Below are 20,916 nucleotides of genomic sequence, written 5' to 3' on the forward strand. Positions count from 1 at the left end.
CAATGCCTTTTATTTGGGTTGCAGATTCACCTCATCCTATCAGATATTAAGTGAAATAGTTAGCGGTAGAAGCTAGTCTGCACTGCCCTTGATTTTTCAGGTCCAAAGCACATTTTAACAATGGGATGCCCTGCGCCCCATCTGTGCAGGCCTTAGTCCCACTGTAAAATTCACAAGATCAACTCATTTTAAGTATCGTGGGCCGCTACCTAAAGCAGATGGTAGCCCCCTTGAGGCCTACCTCAATGAGGGCTGAAGAACTCCTCTAAGAAATTCATAACCAATGAGTGGAGCAGGCTTTGAGCCTGTCGCATTCAGGATTCTTCAGCTGCCTACTAAACATAAATTTGTTTGAATTAAGAAATTCCCTGTAAAATCAGGAGGACATTAACGTTCCAATTGTACACCATTTTTCGTGGCCCATCCAACCTTATGGTTGGCAGACAGGCCAATCGGCCTGGCGGCTTTTACATTTTTGATGAAGCCTCACCCAAGGGCGGGATGAAATCTCCGTTAGGATTTAAAATAAAAAGAAATATCTGGAAACTGTTCATTTTTTAATAAGGTTTGCTTTCAGGTGCTTCATTGCGCTGCGTGGACATTTTGTGCAGCGTTTTTGGGCTTTATTTTCTTACTTGGAGGGTTTGCAGCTCCCTGAGATGACTGTCTGCCTTCAGGGAGCTCTCTCGAAGCGCTCACCTCTGCCCGCGGTGACATCGGCGCCCGCCCTCAACGGCAGTGCTGGGCCTTTCTTCTGGCGCGTTCCACATTGGCTGGCCGCTTCCGGGCCCGCTGATCGTGCGCGCCCGATGAGGGTAAAATTCAGGCCATGGTGTGCTCCCCTGCCCCCACCTCCCGCACCCACCACCCCCACACCACCAACTCCATTAATTTCTATCCCTAAGTAGTACCTTCATAAAAATAGTACCAAGTTTCCATATTTACTACTTAAAGTACTTATTAACAATATGGTACCGTGAAATTTCAAACCTTCATGGTTTCCACACGGCAGCGGCTCACTACAAGCAGTCTACTTCACCTGGTACAATGTCTGGCTGCACTGTCTGCACACCAAATATAAATATTAATGTATGGCAGGTCAGCACAAAGTATGCTGACAACTGGGGCAACTGAGTATGTGGGGAAGGCTAGCTGGTCCTCCTCAGATGGGGCCCCCTTCTGTAGTGACACTGGTACTGATAGAGCTGAAGAGATTCCTTGCAACAATGGCAGCATTCCTGAGCACAGCAATACGGAATTGAACTGACAGATTAACCTATTTTAACCCAGATGCCTGGTCCTGGAGTTGATTAATTAAAGCCATTCCATACCCTGACAAAACTAAAAAACAACCAGCCTTGGAATCTTTCCTTAAGTGTGATGCCCAGAATTGAACACTGTTACGAAAGCAATGTTTTGTAAGATGATTATGTTTTGGGACTGTCTCTTTAATTCCCGTTAAAATGGAGGAATGAATGAAGAAGGTCATGTGATCTGCTCCAAATTCTGCCTGGCAACATGGTGGCTTGATTAATATGGGGACAGGGAGGCCCAAGTTAACTTACTGGGAAGAAGTTGCAAGATGTCCACATCTGAATACAGAGGCAAGAGCAGCTGTGCTGACTGTGAATAGATTTTCAGGCCCGGATTTTCGCCACGAAATGGCTGAAAATTCTAAATCCTGCCTCAAATCCGACATTTCCTATCTTCGCAGGTGTGGGATTGGAGTCAGGCAATGGTTCATGCAAGCGTGATCCGCAGGGGCAGCTAACCATTTACATCATCAGCTGTCTCCAATGAATGGAATTTTGGAAGGCCCGGAGTGTGAAATCTGAAGTGTTCAGATTAGAACAGTTAAGAGCAGGTCTGATCTTGGTGGATTCATTTGGATAGCCAGGTACCCCTTTGGAGAGGTAAGGTACCCTTTGGGGTTGTTAAACGTGAACATGATTACACACTTTTTATGCACAAACTCATTGGAACTGTAAAAGAGCTGTGCAGCTGTCAAGGAACTGTCCAGTGGTCAAGGAACTGTTAAAGAGCTGTCCACCTGTCAAAGCTGTCAGACCTGTCCAGAAAGTGTCAAAGCTGTCAGGGAACTGTCCGAGGATACTAGGTGAGTTGGCATGGAGTGGGTAACGGCAAAAGGCAATTGATAGGGCTCATGGGTTTTCATAAGATGGTACTAATTTGGCATAGGGAGCATGGGGACAATGGGGGCTGGATAGAGGGTACTAAGCTGGCATAGGGGGTGTGGGGCCATGGGGGTGTTGGTGGGGGGCATGGCATAGGTTAGCATGGATGGGACATAGAGTGGGTGTGGGAGGGTGAGGGGTGAGGTCTGGAGGGACGTTTTATGTTTATTATTACGTTTTATCTGTTTAAACACAGTACCGGGGTACAGAGCAGCTCTTGTGCCCAGCTCACCTCTGCACCCGGCAGCCCCTGCACTTGTTCTAGAGTCACCTGCCCCAGCTCCTATTTCAGCCTGCCCCCCTACACACCCCCTCCCCCCCTCCATCCCCCCACCTAACCGGAATTCCGACCTAAGGGAAACCTCCCGAATCTGTGAACCTAACCCGGGGGAAGAAAATTTAGGCCTCAGTCTCCAAGTCTTGGGCAAAAAGGGGAGAGAGAGAGAGAAAGAGAGGGATGTCTCACAGAGAAAGAGACAAAGGACTGCAGATAGTGCTGTCAGCCGAGAAAGGAACCTATGGGCAGAATTTTCCCGTCGGCGATTTGGGGGCGGGGCCCGCTCGCCAAGGGGAAAATGACAGCAATTGCTGTCTCAGGGAGATTACTGACAGTGTACACAAGTTAAAAAATAGAGAAATAAAAATATTATTAACATGTCCCCCTCATGTGACAATGTCACACGAGATGAGACATGTTAATAAAAATGACATAAACTTTATTAAACTTTTTAAAAACGGACATGAAACCTCATCCCACCAGTGGATGAGGTTTCATGTATTATCAGGAACCCGCTGGAGCTCCTGGCCTGCCCGCCAGCCTTAAGCTTGGACGGGCAGCTCTTTAATGATCTTAATTAGCCTGTCAATGGCCTTAATTGGCCATTGACAGGTCAGCGGGTGGACAGCTGATTTCGCCGTCCGCCCGCCTTCCTAAAAATTTAAAGGGACTGGGATGACATCGGGGATTCCTCCCAATGTCATTCCGCGTCAACTTGCCCTGCCACTGCATCATCCTCTTCTAAATTCCTGCTGACAAATAACTATTGCAGAAAGATAAGCGGGATGGACCAATAAACGTAAAGCATTTTCAAATTGGATTAAGTCAGTGAAGAATATCTATTCGCTGTAATGCATTCATTCCTGAATGCGACCTGCATTTTATGCAGATACACATTTATGTACATTTGCAGCAAACAGATTTAAATTTCAAGGATAAATCTTGACATATAATGTATATTTTACATTTTCAAATATATTTCACAACTTCTATAAAATACTTAATATTAACAGTATGTGAGCTGCCTAAAATGTTAACCAATTTTGCTTTACAATGAAACTGAGCAAGAGATCAATGTACATGTGTAACACAAGGAAGACCTTTATCTGTCACGTAATTACATGAAAGAGAAATAGCAAAATAACAAAAGACTTGGCAGTTTCTACCAAACTTGAAAATAGTTAATGGGCAGGATCTTCCCCCCCCCCAATCTGGGGGGATTTGCAGGAGCGGGTGCGAGTGGGTGGGTTCCCAATCGGTGCCCCCGGTTAGGGGCGCGCCAACATTTTACGTGGGCGGGCAGGGGGGTGCTCCAGGAGGCGCTATGCGCTTCCTGTGCGGGCAGGGGGGTGAATTCCCTTAGCTGGGAGAATCTCCCTGAGGCAAAGTTATGCCTCAGGGAGATCGGCTCAGGTTTCAAACAGTCAATGAAGATGGGAAAAAAAATTCCTGACATGTCCCCTCATGTGACACTGTCACATGAGCTGGAACTTCCGTTTCTTTTATTTCAACATTTTAGAAACATTTTAAATCCCTCATGAAACCTCATCCCGCCTGTGGATGATGTTTCATGTTTTTCCTGAAGGCCTCCTGGGCTCTTCGCCTGCCCGCCAATCTTAAGGTTGGACAGGCAGGTCCATTAATTGGCTTAATTACTTTTTTTAAAGGCCTTAAGTGGCCGTTAACAGTTCAGCGGGTGCAGAGTCGAGTCGGCTGCGCACCCACCGAACTGAAAATCTAAATGATGCGGGGTGATGTCGGAATGCACACCCGACGTCACTCCGCATCATTTTACACGTCGGCGAGTGGGCCCCGCCCCCTACTCGCCGACCAGAAGATGCAGCCCAATATATCAGTCATAAACCTTTACGATAAAAGTTTATTACTGAGGCTACAACTTCATTCATTCCCAACCCTTATCACTAGGTTAACATGAAAGAAATGGTGATTGAGAAACAAACCCAAGAAGATAGCTCTATTGGTTCCACTTCAACTTCAGTCGAGTTTGTCTTATCCGAAAAGTTAGGGCATTTGGATTCCTCAGGTGTGAGTGACATCTTCTGGTCTTTTCCCGCTTTGGGGTCTTTAGACACAATCTTCAATTCTTTCGCGAACTTGGGAAATTTGGAATCAGTTGCACCCGCCGACAGAATCTCCACTGCAATTTCAATCAGGAGGCGACCCCTGAACGATACACCTTCTCCAAAACCCTCATTCAGCTCCTGATTATCATCCATTAGGGTATAATTGCGGGTTGAGCCATACAAATTGATCCACGCTGGTCCAAAAGTTGGCAAAAATCCTTAAAGAAACCCAAAAAAAAAAGTTTTTCGTTTTATATGATTATCCAATTTTCTAACATTAAAATGTTATTTTATGATTTTAGGCATCTACTTCTGTCATTATTTCTGTAGCCCATTCAATTTTCAGAGATTAACCCCACCTACCTTTCTCCTAAACGTATTCTTAATCCCTTCTCTCTCCAAAACACATTTTCTCTTCTCTTGGACCAACTTAAGCAATCAGTTTCAATGTCTTTACGCAAAACCTAATTCCGTAACTATATTATCCTTTGGGGAATCCTTCAGGGTCTCCTCTTATCTCCTAACTGACTTACTTTACGTTCTTTCCTCTGGAGTTTTACTCCATCACAATGAACAATTTTGTTTAAATCAATTTTGTCAATACCGCAGAAGTTCTGAAACACCTCAGTCTCAAATTCTTCTCCCTTCTAAGAAAAACAAGCCCGCTTTCTAAACCATGGCCGGGATATTAGGCTCAGTTCAGGTTGAGCCCATTCCTGACCTCTGAAACTCGAGTCCGCCTCTGAACCCCATTCCCACTACATGTTTTTCTCAGTAGGCCGTGGATAGGGAGGGGTCGGTTTCGCCAGCCCCAAGGCACTGTGGGAGGAGTGCAGGCGCGGAGGCAGACTGGTTAGAAGGCCCGCCTCAATTCTTGGGGACAGCAGCTTGGCTCCCAACGTCGTTCTTATATTTTTGTCACTAGGGACACTCGATATCTTATTTATCTTCATCGCCACAACTAAAACTCGCAGACCTTTTGAAATCCGAAGAATTTATTTGAAAGTCTTAAATATGTAAATCGAGAGAGGAACGATATTATCTGCAAAAATACCACCTTGCTGCTGGTGTAAGTAATGGCCTTAATGGTTAACAATTCAATAGCTTTTATTCTAAATCTAGCGATTCTATTCAATCAATAAATGCCTACATAACGTTTATTTCAGTGGCCAGGATCTTCCAGTACTCGGGTGGGTGGGGTGGGCCCGGGAGCGGTTGTGAGGCTGACTGCCGCCCACGACCGTGCTCCGACTGTGATTTCACACTAGCTGGCCAATTAACGGACAGTCAGCGTGAAACGCGCACTGCAACGCTCAGTGCTGCCAGGGGTGGGGGCGGGAGGAGCACGAGCAATGAAGTTTGCGGGCGTGCACAGTAAAGCTCCCTGAGGCACGGAGCTGCCTCGAGGAGCTGAAGCTTTTGAACAATAAAAGCAAAGGATCTAAAATAACGAAAGCACGTCCCCTCATGTGACCCTGTCACAAGAGCAGGGGCATGTTAAATATGAGTGCAAAAAGTTTTCATTTATTTTAAACCACTGGACAGAACCTCATCCCGCCCGTGGATGAGGTTTGGCCAATAATGCAAAGGCCGCTTGGCCTTTTTGCCCACCCACCAACCGAACAGTTGGACGGGCAGCGAAAATTTCCAAACAATTAGTTGATTAAGTGTCTTAATAGGCCGCTTAATTGTCGGCAGGCATGCTGCCAGCTCCTGCGCGTGCCCGCCTACCGAAATATTGTGCAGTGACTTCAGGACGCTCGCCCGACATCATCGCACATCATTTTACACTCATTCGGGTCAGGCCCAACCAGCGCAATATTCTACCCCGTGAAAATTTGAATGAACATTTTGATTTTTTGCTGAGAATTTCACAAATGGCTTTTAACCTTTATCTCCATCCTGTTCGTTTGATATTTTCTTCAAGTCAATGTGATGGGTTCCGATGGCAACGTCGTTGACATTCCCTTCATCCCACACCTGAATTTTGACTCGCCGGCAAAGTGGCGGAAACATTTCTTTGAAGATGATCTGTTCACTCCAGACAGGGTCAGCACAGTTTTTCTGCACAGATGTTCGGCCCTGATGAACAGAAGGAAACAGTAAGGCACAAGTTCTGGCAGGAGCAAAGTGTAGAGAAGAAATCATTCCACACCACCACCTAGCAGTGGGCGCTCAAAGGAATCTCAACCAGCCAAATTCGAGCACACTTGGAATCTGGATTTAGGTTTAGCAGCATTCATAATCATTCAAATGATTATCCAAGTATCATATGACAGCAGCTACAACAGTGTGCCAAAGCATAATTTCATGGTATTTTGAAGGAATGCAAATTCTTACAATAGATAGAAATACATAGCAAAAAAAAGTGCCCATTTAGTAAAAAGTACCTGAATGGGCAATTGGCCACTCAGATTATTTTGGAAAAATGAAACATTGGTAACAAGGGCTGAACAATAGGAGATATGTTACCATTGTAGCTCAGTGATATTTGTCCACTCTTGTATTGGTTTTGTAGATTACTGTTTATGTTTTTTGATAGCACACTGGGGAGTGGTATATATCCAATCCTTGGGGATTTAATACGACGGATATCCTATAGCTGTGGACATGCACCTCAGGCAGGATTCGTTTACAATTCTGAAATTGAGAGCCCTACACGAATGCTAAGGAATCCAATGCAATCCTAAAGGGAACTATTGCGGATCTCTTTGGAAACTTTATTTCATGAATGCTCCTCCTGGCTCCAAATAAATCTTCTGTTCTACTGCCCATTTGTCCTGCCTATCATTCCATCTCCCACCTTCCAACATTGAACTTCCAGCTCTGTCCTGATGTCTGCCCACGTTGAAAGTCAGCCCCATGGCTACCAAGGCAAGGCCCTGAGGGCTTATTACAGAAAAGAATTTACAGATTCTTTAGAGTAGAGTTAGGCAAATGACTTTATTTAATAGAATTAAGTACTTTTCCCACTTCTCCATCGTTTACTGAGAGAAATATTGGGCAGGATTTTCCCTCCATTGGGTGGGGGGGGTTGTGCAGGAGTGGGTGCAAGCGGGCAGGTTCCCGATCAGCGCCCCCGATTAGGGGCACATCGCCATTTTACGTGGGGGGGGCCAATTAAGGCCCGCCCGGTGTGACATCCGCCTGGAAGCGTTGAGCGCTCCCTGTGCGGGAGGGGTGGGGTGGGATTCCCTGAGCCGGGAACGCGCATGCGCATTCATACATGTGTGCGAAAGTGCGCACAGATCTCCCTGAGGCAAAGTGCTGCCTCAGGGAGATCGGCTCAAGATTCAAAAGCTCATCAAAGGTGGGAAAAAATATTCCTGACATGTCCCCTCATGTGACGCTGTCACATAAGCTGGGACATGTCAATTTCTTTTATTTAAACATTTTATACAAATTTTGAAACCCTCATGAAACCTCACCTCATCCGTGGATGAGGTTTCATGTTTTTTCTGAAGGCTGCTTGGGCTCTTCGCCTGCCCGGCAACCTTAAGGTTGGACGGGCAGCTCAGTTGATTGTTTTAATTGCTCGTTAACTGGCCTTAATAGGCCTTTGACAGTTCAGCGGGCACGCAGCCGAATCAGCTGCGCTCCCGCTGAACCGAAAATCTAAATGACGTGGGATGACATCGGGACGCACACCTGACATCACCCTACGTCATTTAGATTTTCAGTTCGGCGGGCGATGCAGCCCATTGTGTTTTTTCAGGCCGGTCGACCTTTTCCATTGTTTCAACTGAATGCTAAAGGTCCCATCGTATTATATCAGAGAGTAGAAAACCCATTGGAACATTGTGGTAATCTGATGTGTAATATACCTTTAAGAAGAATGTTATAATGGAAGATCACCATGATCTTAGTATCCAAAGCAGAGTAACAGGGGCTACCTCAGTAGTCAGTAGTCTATAGTTAGAGTCTGTAATGTAGAGACAGGATTTGAGTTGTAAGCCCACAAGTGTAGCTGCTGAGTTCCTTTGTAAATATATAGAATCGGTTCTACCTAAAAACTGTCTGCTGATTTGCTCTGTCTACAGTACCAACTCAGCCAGCCTGAAACAAGCCTGCAACCTGGATCCATAAGTCCAAACAAACTAGTGACTAGGATCCAACAAACATTCTTGATGTCCAAGATTCTCCCCTTTACCAGTATCACCAAAAAATTATTAATCTAATGGCAATTTGTGGGACATCATTGGCACAAGATGGTCACTTTGTTTGCTTACATAACAGCACTTGATGGATTTCAAAGTAATTCAATGTTTGGTTATAATAAGATTCTGCAAAAATAGACTATACTACATTACTTGCAAATCTCCAACTATTGTCTGCTGTATGACAGAGAATGCATTGATATGTAAGGTCACTAATAATCCCTTCCTAACAGCATTGCGGGAGGTCCTGAACCAGAATCCCCCACCATCAATATCCTGGAGTTACCATTGAACTTAACTGGACCAGCCAAGTAAATACTATGGCTACAAGATCAGGTCAGAGGGTGGGAATTCTGAGGTGAATAACTCACCTCCTGACTCCCCAAAACCTGCACACCATCTACAAGGCACCAGCCAGGAATGTGATCGAATACTGTCCACTTGCCTGGATGAGTGCAACTCCAACAACACTCAGAAAGCTCGACATGATCCAAGACAAAGCAATCCACTTGCATCCCATCCGCCACTCCACCACCTTAAGCATTCACCACCTCCACCACAGGTGGCAGCAGGGTGGCAGCAGTGTGTACCATTTACAAGATGCACAGCAGCAACCACCCAGCTTCCTTAGACAGCACTTGTCAAAGCCGTGACCTTTATCAGAAGGACAAGGGCTGAAGACACATGGGAACACCACCACCTGCAAGTTTCCCTCCAAGCCACTCACCATCCTGACTTAGACCTATATCGTTGTTCCTTCTCTCTTGCTGGGTCAAAATCCTGGAACTCTCTTCCTAAGAGCGGTGAGGGTGTACCTGTACCAAATGGACTGCAGCAGTTCCAGAAGGCGGCTCACCACCATTCAAGGGCAATTAGGGATGGGCAATAAGTGCTGGCCTAACCAGTGATGCTGGCATTCCAAGAAAGGAAAAAAATCTCCAATGCTTCACCTGCATGACAGTTTCCCACCCAAACCTGGTGGGAAGTATTAGATGGCCAAGGGATAGGAATGGGATTTAAGTGAGTAGGAAGCCAGAACTGGAAACCAAAATGAAGGATTCCTAATGAAGCTAAGCAGAACGTTACTAGGGCTCAAGGTTTAAACTATAGGAAAGATGATATAAACTAAGCTTGTATTTCTGGGAATATAGAACTCTAGAGAGTGATTTGATTGAGGTTTTAAGCTTTTGAAAGGAACTGATAGGGTAGAGGGAGAGAAACAATTTCAACTGTTCGGGAGTCTAGGACAAGGGGGCAGAATATTGAGCTCAGCAGGTGGGTGGGCGCTGCCCGACCCAGCCGAGTGTAAAATGACGTGTGATGACATCGGGCGCGCATCCTGATGTCATCGCGTAGTCCCGTGATATTTCGTTCGGCGGGCGCGCACCGGAGTCGGCAACCCTCCCGCTAACAATTGAACGGCCTATTAAGGCCATTAAATAGGTAATTACATTAAAACTTAGGCTGCCCGTCCAACCTTACGTTTAGCAGGCAGGTGGAAACACCAAGCGGCCTTTGCACTTTTTAAGAAACTGCATCCACAGGCGGGATGAGGTTTCCTAAAGCAAATAAAAATAAAGTAAAAACTTTTTACACATGAATTAAAAACATGTCCCTGCTCATGTGACAGAGTCACATGAGGGGACATGTTTTATGACATTTTTATTGTGTCCATTAGTTTTTTTTAAACAGCGCTTCATCTCCCTGAGGCAGCTCCGTTTGTCAGGGAGATTGAGGCGCCCTTCTGCGCGCATGCGCGAAGTTCGCGTTAGGCCCACTCGCCCTCCTCCCCCCGCCCGCACATACAGCGCTGAGCGCTGCTTCTCATGTTCCATGCTAGGCACGCCTTAATTGGTCCGCCCGTGTAAAATCCCGGTGTAGTGCCGATCGCAGGCAGCAGTCAGCTTCTCGACTGCTCCTTCCTGCCCCCACCAAGGGCAAAATTCTTCCCATTAATTCAGAGCCAGGCTATTGAGGCTATTAATGTAAGGGGTATAAAGAAGCATCCAATTCTCTCCCATAAAAAAGCAGTAGGTGCTAGCTCAATTAAAGATTAAAGGTTTTAAATGTTGTCATGAAAGTATAAAAATTCTCAGAATATTATTGTGATTCATTGTAAAAGCAGGTCAATAGTGGGGTTTGGAGTGAGTGAGTGAGTGAGTGAATGTGTGTGTGTGTGTGTATGTGTGTCTGTGTCTTAATTGAATTGGAGACAGCTGGTCGGAGGCTTTGCCTCATCAAAAGAAGTTAGGTTTGAAATGCTAAATACATAAACATGGCTGAAGTTTTAGAATGTGAGATGAGGAGAATTTTCATTTTTAGATAAATCAGAGTAATTTTATTTTCAAAGAGATGGTAGGATGTTACACCTAGCCAGAGAAGTTAGGCCAAGCAGTGTGTTTATTTTTCCCAAATGTTACTGATAATATGAGCACCATGAAAAGATTTATATTATGAGAAAAGTAAAGTTCCAAAGACATATGGGAACAATGGAATTTGCATTAAAAAGGAGAAACATGTATAAGGTAGAATGAGGCTATGCGTCAGGGAAGGCATTGTAAGATCTACCAGAAGTGTGAAAAGCCTCCAGAGCATTCAGCTGCCGTCTACAGAAACTGAAGCTGAGAAAAGCCACTTTGAATTATACTGTCCAGAGTATTGTGTTGACTTACCTGGACCCGTTAAAATCTATTTTTAATGTTGCCTTAACGGGGGTGTCACCGGAAGCCAGATTAATTAGGGGTTTTAAGAGTTATTATAGTAGTAATTTGTAGATCTATGTATGTGCTTGAAATCTTTTCTTTCACAAATAAATGTTTAACTTAGTTCTGTAAAAATTCTCTAGAGTCTTTGTGGGCTTATTACTGCTGAATTCAGGGCACGCATCTCAAAATAAAATACAAATTGCAAAATCATTGTGACCGCGTGATCAAGTTTCCCTTGTGGATTTGATCTGCCTGGCACACATCATCTGCCACATCATTACAATGTGAACAGATGTCAATAGATTTTTGCAAGTCATACAGAAAGAAGAAAATGAAGCCAAGGCCAGTGGGATGCAGTTAAGATACAGATCAGTTAAGGTACAGATTATGTGTTACTGCTGCGGCATGTGGGAGCTGCTGAACACCTAGGTGATCTGGAGCAAACACATCTGTAATAAACATTTGCAGCTCGAGGAACTTTGGATCCGAGTTAAGGAGCTGGAGTCTGAGCTGCAGACATTGCGCTGCATCAGGGAGGGGGAAAGTTACCTGGACACTTTGCTCCAGGAGGCAGTCACAACCCACAGGTTAGATCATTTGAATTTGGTCTGTGATCAGGGACAGCAGGTGAGGCAGGTACGGGGACACAGGGGGTAACATTCAAGGAGTCTCAGCCCCTGAAATTGTCCAATAGTTACGAGGTTCTTGCCAGCTGTGTGGATGAGAATGGGGACTGCAGGGAGGGTGAGCCAACTGACCACGGCACCATGGTACAGGGAGCCATTCAAGTGGGGGGAGGAAATAGGAACATAGTAGTGGTAGGGGCAGTATAATTAGGGGGATAGATACTGTTCTTTGCAGCCGTAAGCGTGAGTCCCGAAGGCTGTGTTGCCTGCCCGGTGCCAGGGTTAAGGACATCTCCTCAGGGCTAGAAAGAAACTTGGAGTGGGAGGGGAGGGATCCAGTTGTCGTCATCCACGTTGGTACCAACAACATTGATAGGGCTAGAAAGGAGGTTCTGTAGAAAGAATTTGAACTGCTAGGAAGGAAATTAAAAAACAGAACCACCAAGGGAATAATCTCGGGACGACCAGTGGCTCAGAGACTGGTGTGGGAGGAATGGGTCTCAGTACATGGAGCACTGGCATCTGGGATAGAGGGGAGCTGTTCTGGTGGGATGGGTTTCACTTGAATCGTGCTAGGACCAGTGTCCTGGCAAATAACTAGGGCTGTAGAGAGGGCTTTAAACTAAATAGAGGAGGGGAGGGTTCTGGAGAGCAGATAGGTAGGCTTACAAAGCAAAAGGATATGGGGGCATTGCAGGGGAGCTACTTAGGTAATGATACCCAGAGTGTGACAGGGAGGGACAGAGTGTACAAACATAACATAACAGCAGCAAATAGGGTCAAAGGGGGGAAAAATGGTTAAAAGGCATAATTAATGGCTCTTAAATGCACGTAGTATTCAGAACAAAATAAATGAATTAACGGCACAAATAGAGATTAATGGGCATGATCTTATGGCCATTACGGAGACATGGTTACAAGGAGATCAAAGCTGAGAACTAAATATTCAGAGGTATGTAAGTTTTTGAAAGGGCAGGCAGGAAGGAAAGGGTGGTGGGGTTGCTTTGTTAGTACGAGATGGAATAAGTATGATAGCAAGAAATGATCTTGGATCAGAAGATGTGGAATCCATATGGGTAGAGGCAAGAAACAACAATGGGAAGAAGACACTTGTGGGAGTAGTCTATAGCCCCCGAACAGTGGCTATGCTGTTGGACAGAGAATAAATCAAGAAATAATGAGGGCATGTAAGAAAGGCAGCATATTAATCATGGGTGGCTTTAATGTACATGTAGATTGGGAAAATCAAATTGGCAGAGATAGCCACGAGCAAGAATTCATAGAGTGTATTTGGGACAGTTTCCTAGAACAATATGTTGTGGATCCAACCAGGGATCAAGCTATTTTGGATCTGGTAATGTGTAATGAGGCAGGTTTAATAAATGATCTCAGAGTAAAAGATCCCCTAGGAAACAGTAACCATAACATGGTGGAATTTAGCACTCAGTTTGAGAGTGAGAAACTTAGTTCGGAAACATCTGTGCTAAACTTAAATAAGGGTAATTACAAAGGAATGAGGGCAGAGTTGGCTGGAGTGGACTGGAAAAGGAGTTTAGCAGAAAAAGCAGGTGATGAACAATGGCAAACGTTTAAGAAAGTAGTTCATGACTCACAAAGATATATCCCAGTGAGGAAGGAGGATTGTAGGAAGGGGATAAACCAACCATGGTTAACCAAGGAAGTAAAGGTAGTGTCAAAGTGAAAGAAAAAACATACAATGTGGCAAAGATTAGTGGTAAGCCAGAGGATTGGGAAAGTTTTAAAAACCAACAGAAGATGACCAAAAAGAAGGAGAAAATAAACTTTGAGGGTAAACTAGCAAGTAATATAAAAACAGACAGTAAGCACGTCTTTAAATATATAAAAGGGAAGAGAGAGGCCAAAGTCAATATAGGCCCCTTAGAGAATGAGGCTGGGGAAATAATAATGGGGAATCAGGAAATGGCAGAGTAATTGAATAAATACTTTGCATCAGCCTTATCGGTAGAAGACACTAATAGCATTCCCAAAATACTAAATAATCAAGGGGCAAAAAGTGGGGTGGAGGAAATAAATACAATAACTATCTCTAGGGAAAAAGTACTAGGGAAACTAATGGGGCTAAAAGTCAATAAGTCCCCTGGACCTGATGGGTTGCATCCTAGAATATTAAAGGAAGTAGCTACACAGATAGTGGATGCACTGGTAGTAATCTTCCAAGAATCCTTAGATTTTGGGAAAGTCCCAGAGGACTGGAGAACAGCCAATGTTACACCCTTATTCAAAAAGTGAGGGAGACAAAAAACAGGTAACTGTAGGCCAATTAGCTTAACATCTGTCATTGGGAAAATGTTGGAGTCTATTATAAAGGATGTAATAGCAGAGCATTTAGAAATGTATAATCTAATCAAGCAGAGTCAGCATGGCTTCATGAAGGGGAAATCATGCCTGACACATTTATTAGAATTCTTTGAGGAGGTAACAAGCAGGATAGATAAAGGGGAACCGGTAGATTAATATATTTGGATTTGCAAAAAGCGTTCGATAGCCTTATCACACATAAGGCTCCTTAATATGATAAGAGCCCATTGTGTTGGGGGTAATATATTAGCATGGATAGAGGACTGGCTAACTAATAGAAGACAGAGGGCAGAGACAGAGGGGTGGGGCCCGCTTGCCGAGGCGTAAAGCGATGCGCGGTGATGTCGGGAATGCGTCCTGATGCCATCATTTAGATATTGCGTTTGTCGGGCACGCGCCAGAGGCGGCTGCGTGCCTGCAGAACTGTCAAAGGCCTATTAAGGCCATTAAAAAACCAATTCAACTTGTTAGCAATGCTGCCCGTCCAACCTTAAGGTTGGCGGGCAGGCAAAGAGCCCAGGCGGCCTTTGCAATTTTCATGGAACCCCATCCACAGGCGGGATGAGGTTTCATGAATGTTTTTAAAGTGTTTTAATAAAATTAATGGACATGTCCCAGCTCATGTGACAGTTTCACATGAGGGGACATGTCCTTAAATTTTTTTTTTACCTTTAATCAATACTTTATAAGTGAAAGCAATTTCCCTGAGGTACCTCTGTGCCTCAGGTAGATTTCTGCGCTCTTTCACATGCACTCCCCAACTCAAACAACTCCCCCCCCACCCACACAGGGAGCGCTTAGTGCTTCCGGGTGTGTGTACGCTGGGCGGGCCTTAATTGGCCCGCTACGTAAAATGGCGGCGTCCAGCCGATTGGGGGTGCCGATTGGCTTTGCGCCCACCTGCATCCACCCCCACACAACCCCCCCGAGAGGGAGAAAATTCTCCCCAGAGAGTTGGGATACGGGGGACATTTTCAGGATGGCAACCTGTAACTAGTGGAGGGCCACAGGGATCAGTGCTGAGGCCACAATTATTTACATAATATATTAATCACTTGGATGAGGGAAGTGAATGTACTATCCGCAAGTTTGTGCATGGCACAAAAATAGGTGGGAAGGCAAGTGGTGAGGATGACACAAGGAGTCTACAGAGGGATATAGACCAGTTAAGTGAGTGGGCAAAAACGTGGCAGATGGAATATAATGTGGGAAAATGTGAGGTTATGCATTTTGGCAGGAAGAATAGGGGAGCTGAATATTATTTAAATGTAGAAAGATTAAAGAAAGCTGCAGCACAGAGGGATTTGGGGGTCCTTATGCATGAATCTCAAAAAGCTAGCATACAAATTCAGCAGGTAATAGGTAAGGCAAATGGAATGTTGGCCTTTATTTCAAAGGGAATGGAGTATAAAAATAGGGAAGTCTTGTTAAAACTATGCAAGGGCACTAGTTAGACCACAACTAGAATACAGTGAACAATTTTGGTCCCCTTATCTCAGGAAAGATATACTGGCATTGGAGGCAGTCCAGAGAAGGTTCACTAGGTTGATCCCGAGGATGGAGGGATTTTCTTATGAGGAGAGGTTGAGTAGGTTGGGCCTGTACTCACTGGGCTGAATTTTCCCCCCGTCGGGGGGGTTGTGTGGGGGCTGGCGGGAGCAAGCGCAAACTCGATCGGAGCCCTCGATTGGGTGCGCGCCACCATTCTACGTGGGCGGGTCAATTAAGGCCCACCCAGCGTGACACACACCCAGAAGCACTGTGCGCTTCCTGTGAGGACGGTGGGGGGGGGAATTCCCTCAGCTGAGGCCTGCGCTCTTTCATGCATGCGCCTTAGGAAGATTAGTTTAAGTGCTGAAAAATTTAATAAAGGGAAAAAATAATTTTAAGGACATGTCCCCTCATATAAAACTATCACGTGAGCTGTGACATGTCCATTAATTTTTAAAAATTTTTAAATTTAATTAATAAACCCTACATTAAACATCATCCCGCCCGTGGATGAGGTTTCATGAAAGATGCGAAGGCCGCCTGGGCTCTTTGCCTGTCCGCCAACCTTAAGGTTGGACGGGCAGCGTTCTAAGCAACTTTAATTACTTTCTTAATGGCTTTAAAAGGCCTTTGACAGTTCAGCAGGCGTGCAGGCGACTTGGCTGCGCGCCCGCCGAACTGACAATCTAAATGACGCGCAGTAATGTCAGGACGCACGCCCAATATCACCGTGTGTTACTTTACCCGTCGGCGAGCGGGCCCCGCCCCCGCTCGCTGACCTGAAAATTCTGCCCTTTGGAGTTTAGAAGAATGAGAGGCGACCTTATTGAAACATATAAGATTCTTAGGGGGTTCGACAGGGTAGATGCTGAGAGATTGTTTCCTCTTGTGGGAGGGTCTAGGACCATAATCTCAGAGTAAGGAGGCACCCACTTAAAACAGAGATGAGGAGGAAATTTCTTCTCTCAGAGGGTAGTCAATCTGTGGAATTCTTTACCGCAGAGCACTTTAGACATTGGGTTGTTAAGTATATTCAAGGCTGAGATAGACAGATTTTTAATCAGTAAGGGAATCAAGGGTTATGGGGAAAAGGCAAGAAAGTGGAGCTGAGGATTATCAGGTCAACCACGATCTCATTGAATGGTGGAGCAGACTCGATGGGCCGAATGGCCTACTTCTGCTCCTACATCTTATGGTCTTATAGCTGGGATCTCACTGAATTACGGAGCAGGCTTGAGGCGCTAAATGGCCAACTGCTATTCCTATATTTCTAAGTCACGATGGCTGCTTCATGCAGTCCTTGGGTTAAAATTGCACCTGGGTCCCAATGACATAATCAGAGCCCAATTTGCATATTTAAAGAAGGGCCTCATTGTCTTCCAGTGGGTGTTTCTAGCTGTCCTGCCTAGAAGAGCAGAATAAAATTGCACCTCACAAGGGTACAACATCGCTGTAGCCATTTAAACTGCCCACCAGCCTGGTTTCCACCAGCAAGGCAGGGCTAAATCAGCCCTCTAGTTTTTGTAATAAATAACATGTACCATAATGAGAGGCAAGACCCCTTGTCATCCTGTCTGTAGTAATCCTATTCAGGACTAATTAATAAAGTTATCTAAAAAAAAATTTGAAGTTATGTAGCTTGGTTTCATTTCCAAGTCGCAATCATTTTTGTGAAGTTACAGACTTGTTCAGTGAACATGCTAATAAACAGAGAAATAATTTTAAAGGTAATACCCTTTGACCAGAAAAGGTGACGATGACATATGGATCCACAAAATCCTTGTTGTCTCCCATGAACGCCTTTGTTACATTTGCCATGAGGCTAGAATTCATCTTCGGCAATCCCTGAGCATTGTAAATTTTGACAAAAAACCTTGCCCAATGTCTCTCTGTTGGAAACCCAGTCGGAATAAGTAGATTCCTATTGCAGACCAAAAATTGCATTGTAAATAAAAATTTAACAACTTTTACATTTTTTTTAAAGAATTGAAAATCAGCTGAAGCCACAAAGCTGTTTAAAACAAAATTTAACTATGGGGGCTGAGGCACTCAGGAACTCAGTGTGCTGGCTGCTAGGGTTCTACTTGAAATGAGCTCGGCAGTCTCCCAATCCTGTTTCGGTGTTCATGGGCCTAAAGGACAAAACCGTCCCAAATTCAGTGCTAAGTGGCCATGTCACTGACATTACTCTGCATCCAACTGTGCTGCAGCTGACCTGGTAACACATACTGCTGCACTGGGCCCCTGAATTGGAACTGGCACTTAAATCATCCCCCTCCGCATGATGTTTTTAAATTAAAGTACAGATTCACTAAATTCAGTTGAAAACAAATACTCTCGAAGGTGCTGACTTTCAGATGAACAAACACTAAACAAGCATTTTATTCCTACACTGAAGCCTCGCGCTATTCACGTCACCATGACTAAATTGCCACATTATAATCCAAGAGCAAGTGCACATAGGTTTGAATAGAACATTTTGAAAATGCACAAAAGCTCTGTTAACACCTGTAAACAATGCAATAAGTCAACATTTCAGGTTCATCAAAGATGCTTTAACAAGGGAACAATGCAGAAAACCCACTGCTATCATGTCTGTTTACAGATTCTTCCTTGCTCTGCTATGTATCACCAGCATTTTCTGGTTTTTAATTTCAGAATTACAGCGCTGGCAGTTTTTTTTTACCTTTCTTTTTAATTGTGTAAATGTTTGAAGCTGAACACAACTTTTGTCCTCTCTCTCCGACAGTGGGTGCTGGTAATGGGGCTTGCATCGGAGCCACTGGGGGTGGAGGAGGTGTGGGCTGATTTTTGGGGTGGGATCCCCTATTGTCTACACCCCTCCTGTCTTTCTCCCACTACATTCCCAGCCTTGATTTTCATTGTTTCATCGCACAAAGATACTTCCTTTTGTGGGGGAAAATAAAACTCAGGGGCGTTAGTCTGTGGGATTCTCTTCCCTGGAAGGTAATGGCCGCTGAGTCTTTAAATTTATTCAAGGCTGAGTTAGATAGATTTTTTCATTAGACAAGTGAGCCAAGGGTTAAGAGGTGGGGCAGGCAGGAAAGTGGAGCTGAGACCCCATCCTGATCAGCTATGATTTTATTGAAAGATGGAGCAGGCCATGGAGTGCTCCCAAGTCCAATGTTCCTCTCTGTCTGCTGTTCTGCTGTTACAATTTGCAGCTCCTCTAGACATATGTCATATATCTTTCCTTCTCCAGTTACCACCCCTTTGTCTTGCCCTGGGACCCCCTTTGTTACTTAGTCACTCCTGCCTTCCATCCTATCATCGACCTTCCCTTTTGTTATTTCCCCTCTTTCCCCTTTCCTTGGCCTTGAACATGCCCATTCTTCCAGTTCTAATGAAAGCTTAGCAACCAGAAGCATTAACTCTGTTTCCCTCTCTGCAGGTGTTGAGCGACGTGCTGAGCTTTTCCAGCACTTTTATCACAACTTTGCTTTCGTTCGATTTGCTCAGGAGGGATGAGGGTACAACCATACTTTTCAATTTCTTCCTCAGCGCCTTCACTGGTTTTCTGAGGAGGTTGCATGTTATCTCCTTTCCCAATGACAGAAATGTCACATTTAAGGTAGCCTTTCACTCCAGTTTTGATATCACTGGGATCAGTAAGAGGTGCCCACTTGTTACAGAACTGATGGCCTAAAGCAAGGACAAGAGAAAAAGTTAATTCAGTATGTTCACTTTAATCCATTCATTTAAAACTATAAATAACCAGCCAGAATTACATTTTTGTTGTATTGCTGAAATTACTACTGCACTCCAGCAGATCACAGGGCAATTAGAATACAGTTATTTGCCTAAACCATGGATTTTTAAAAATGCTCGTTCATAGATGTAGGAATTGCTAGCAAGGCCAATGTTTATCACCCATCCCTGATTGCTCCAACCGCAACAAGTTGAAGGTGAGCCGCCTTCTTGAATTACTCAGTCTGTGTGTTGTAGGCACATCCACAGCGCTCATATGAAATCCCATCGTCCCTACTGGAACACACTCCACACAAACTGATGACAGTCCCACGTCTTGATGACCTCAAACATCGCCAACCACAACCTGGTAACCAACCCGAGTGGTGGAGCCCCAGGTTTCAAACTTCCACAAAATACCTGGGCAACCCTCAACCATTTGAGAATGGGCCAGGGAAGATGGGGGCACTTGCTTGTCAGGTGGAACATGAGGAACAGCTCAAGTTGTGAGTGTGGCCATCCAAGTCAGACCATTACCCACACACTGAGCTCCTGCCCCAAGAGATCCACATGGTGGCATGACAACCAATTCACCCACTCCATCAGCTGAAGCCACTGAATGGACTGTTATCCTTGATATCGAACCATAACTGCTTCCCCGCCATTCAAATAAAAAAAAACCACAGTGCTGTTCGGAAGGGAGTTCCAGAATTTTGATCCAGTGACAGTGCAGGAACGGCGACATAGTTCCAAGTCAGGATGCTGTGTGGCTTGGAGAGAAACGCATGCTTTTTAATTTCTTCCTCAGCACCTTCACTGGTTTTCTGAGGAGGTTACATGTTATCTCCATTCCTAATAACTGAAATGTCACATTTAAGGTAGCCTTTCACTCCAGTTTTGATATCACTGGGATCAGTAAGAGGTTGTTACAGAACTGTGTTCTTAAGCCCCTGGTGTGCATAACCCAACAGTTCCAGGTTATCTGGTGACTCTGCAGGAAACCTCTACTCTTCCCCTTTCTGAACAGAGAAGCATCCTTCAAAGTGCGACTAAGCTCTTTTGAAATTATGAATTAAAGCTTTTGAAAAAATGTGAACTGCAAAATGAAGTGTCCAAACAAAACCGGTAGAATAAGCAATTCTTTTATCCTAGTCCTCAGAATGCTGGTTAGGAGTAAATGAGTTTAATTGTAAAAGTTGAAAGCTAAAAATAAGCATTGCACGACAACTTTATAATCCATAAGCAGGTTGCTTATGGTTCCACATGTCTGGTAGGGTAGATTAGTCCATCTGTGTCTTACTCAATCATCTCAGGTACCCCATCACACCCAGCA

At 44.7% G+C, this 20,916-nt stretch overlaps 1 protein-coding gene across 1 annotated transcript in view; it reads right to left on the bottom strand.

The window, feature by feature from the left end:
* fer1l6 (fer-1 like family member 6) overlaps nt 1-20,916 on the bottom strand; it is a gene marked incomplete at its 5' end in the record, with an annotated part of 165,568 nt that overhangs the window by 134,287 nt on the left and 10,365 nt on the right. The window contains 5 exons of the mRNA XM_078539765.1: nt 1,040-1,064; nt 4,434-4,774; nt 6,446-6,638; nt 17,610-17,796; nt 19,379-19,538. Of these exons, the coding sequence (XP_078395891.1) occupies nt 1,040-1,064; nt 4,434-4,774; nt 6,446-6,638; nt 17,610-17,796; nt 19,379-19,538 (906 nt within the window). The remainder of the gene's footprint in view (nt 1-1,039; nt 1,065-4,433; nt 4,775-6,445; nt 6,639-17,609; nt 17,797-19,378; nt 19,539-20,916) is intronic.

The sequence above is a fragment of the Cetorhinus maximus genome, chromosome 4 (genome assembly GCF_964194155.1).
Source record: "Cetorhinus maximus chromosome 4, sCetMax3.hap1.1, whole genome shotgun sequence".
Classification (NCBI taxonomy): Eukaryota; Metazoa; Chordata; class Chondrichthyes; order Lamniformes; family Cetorhinidae; genus Cetorhinus; species Cetorhinus maximus.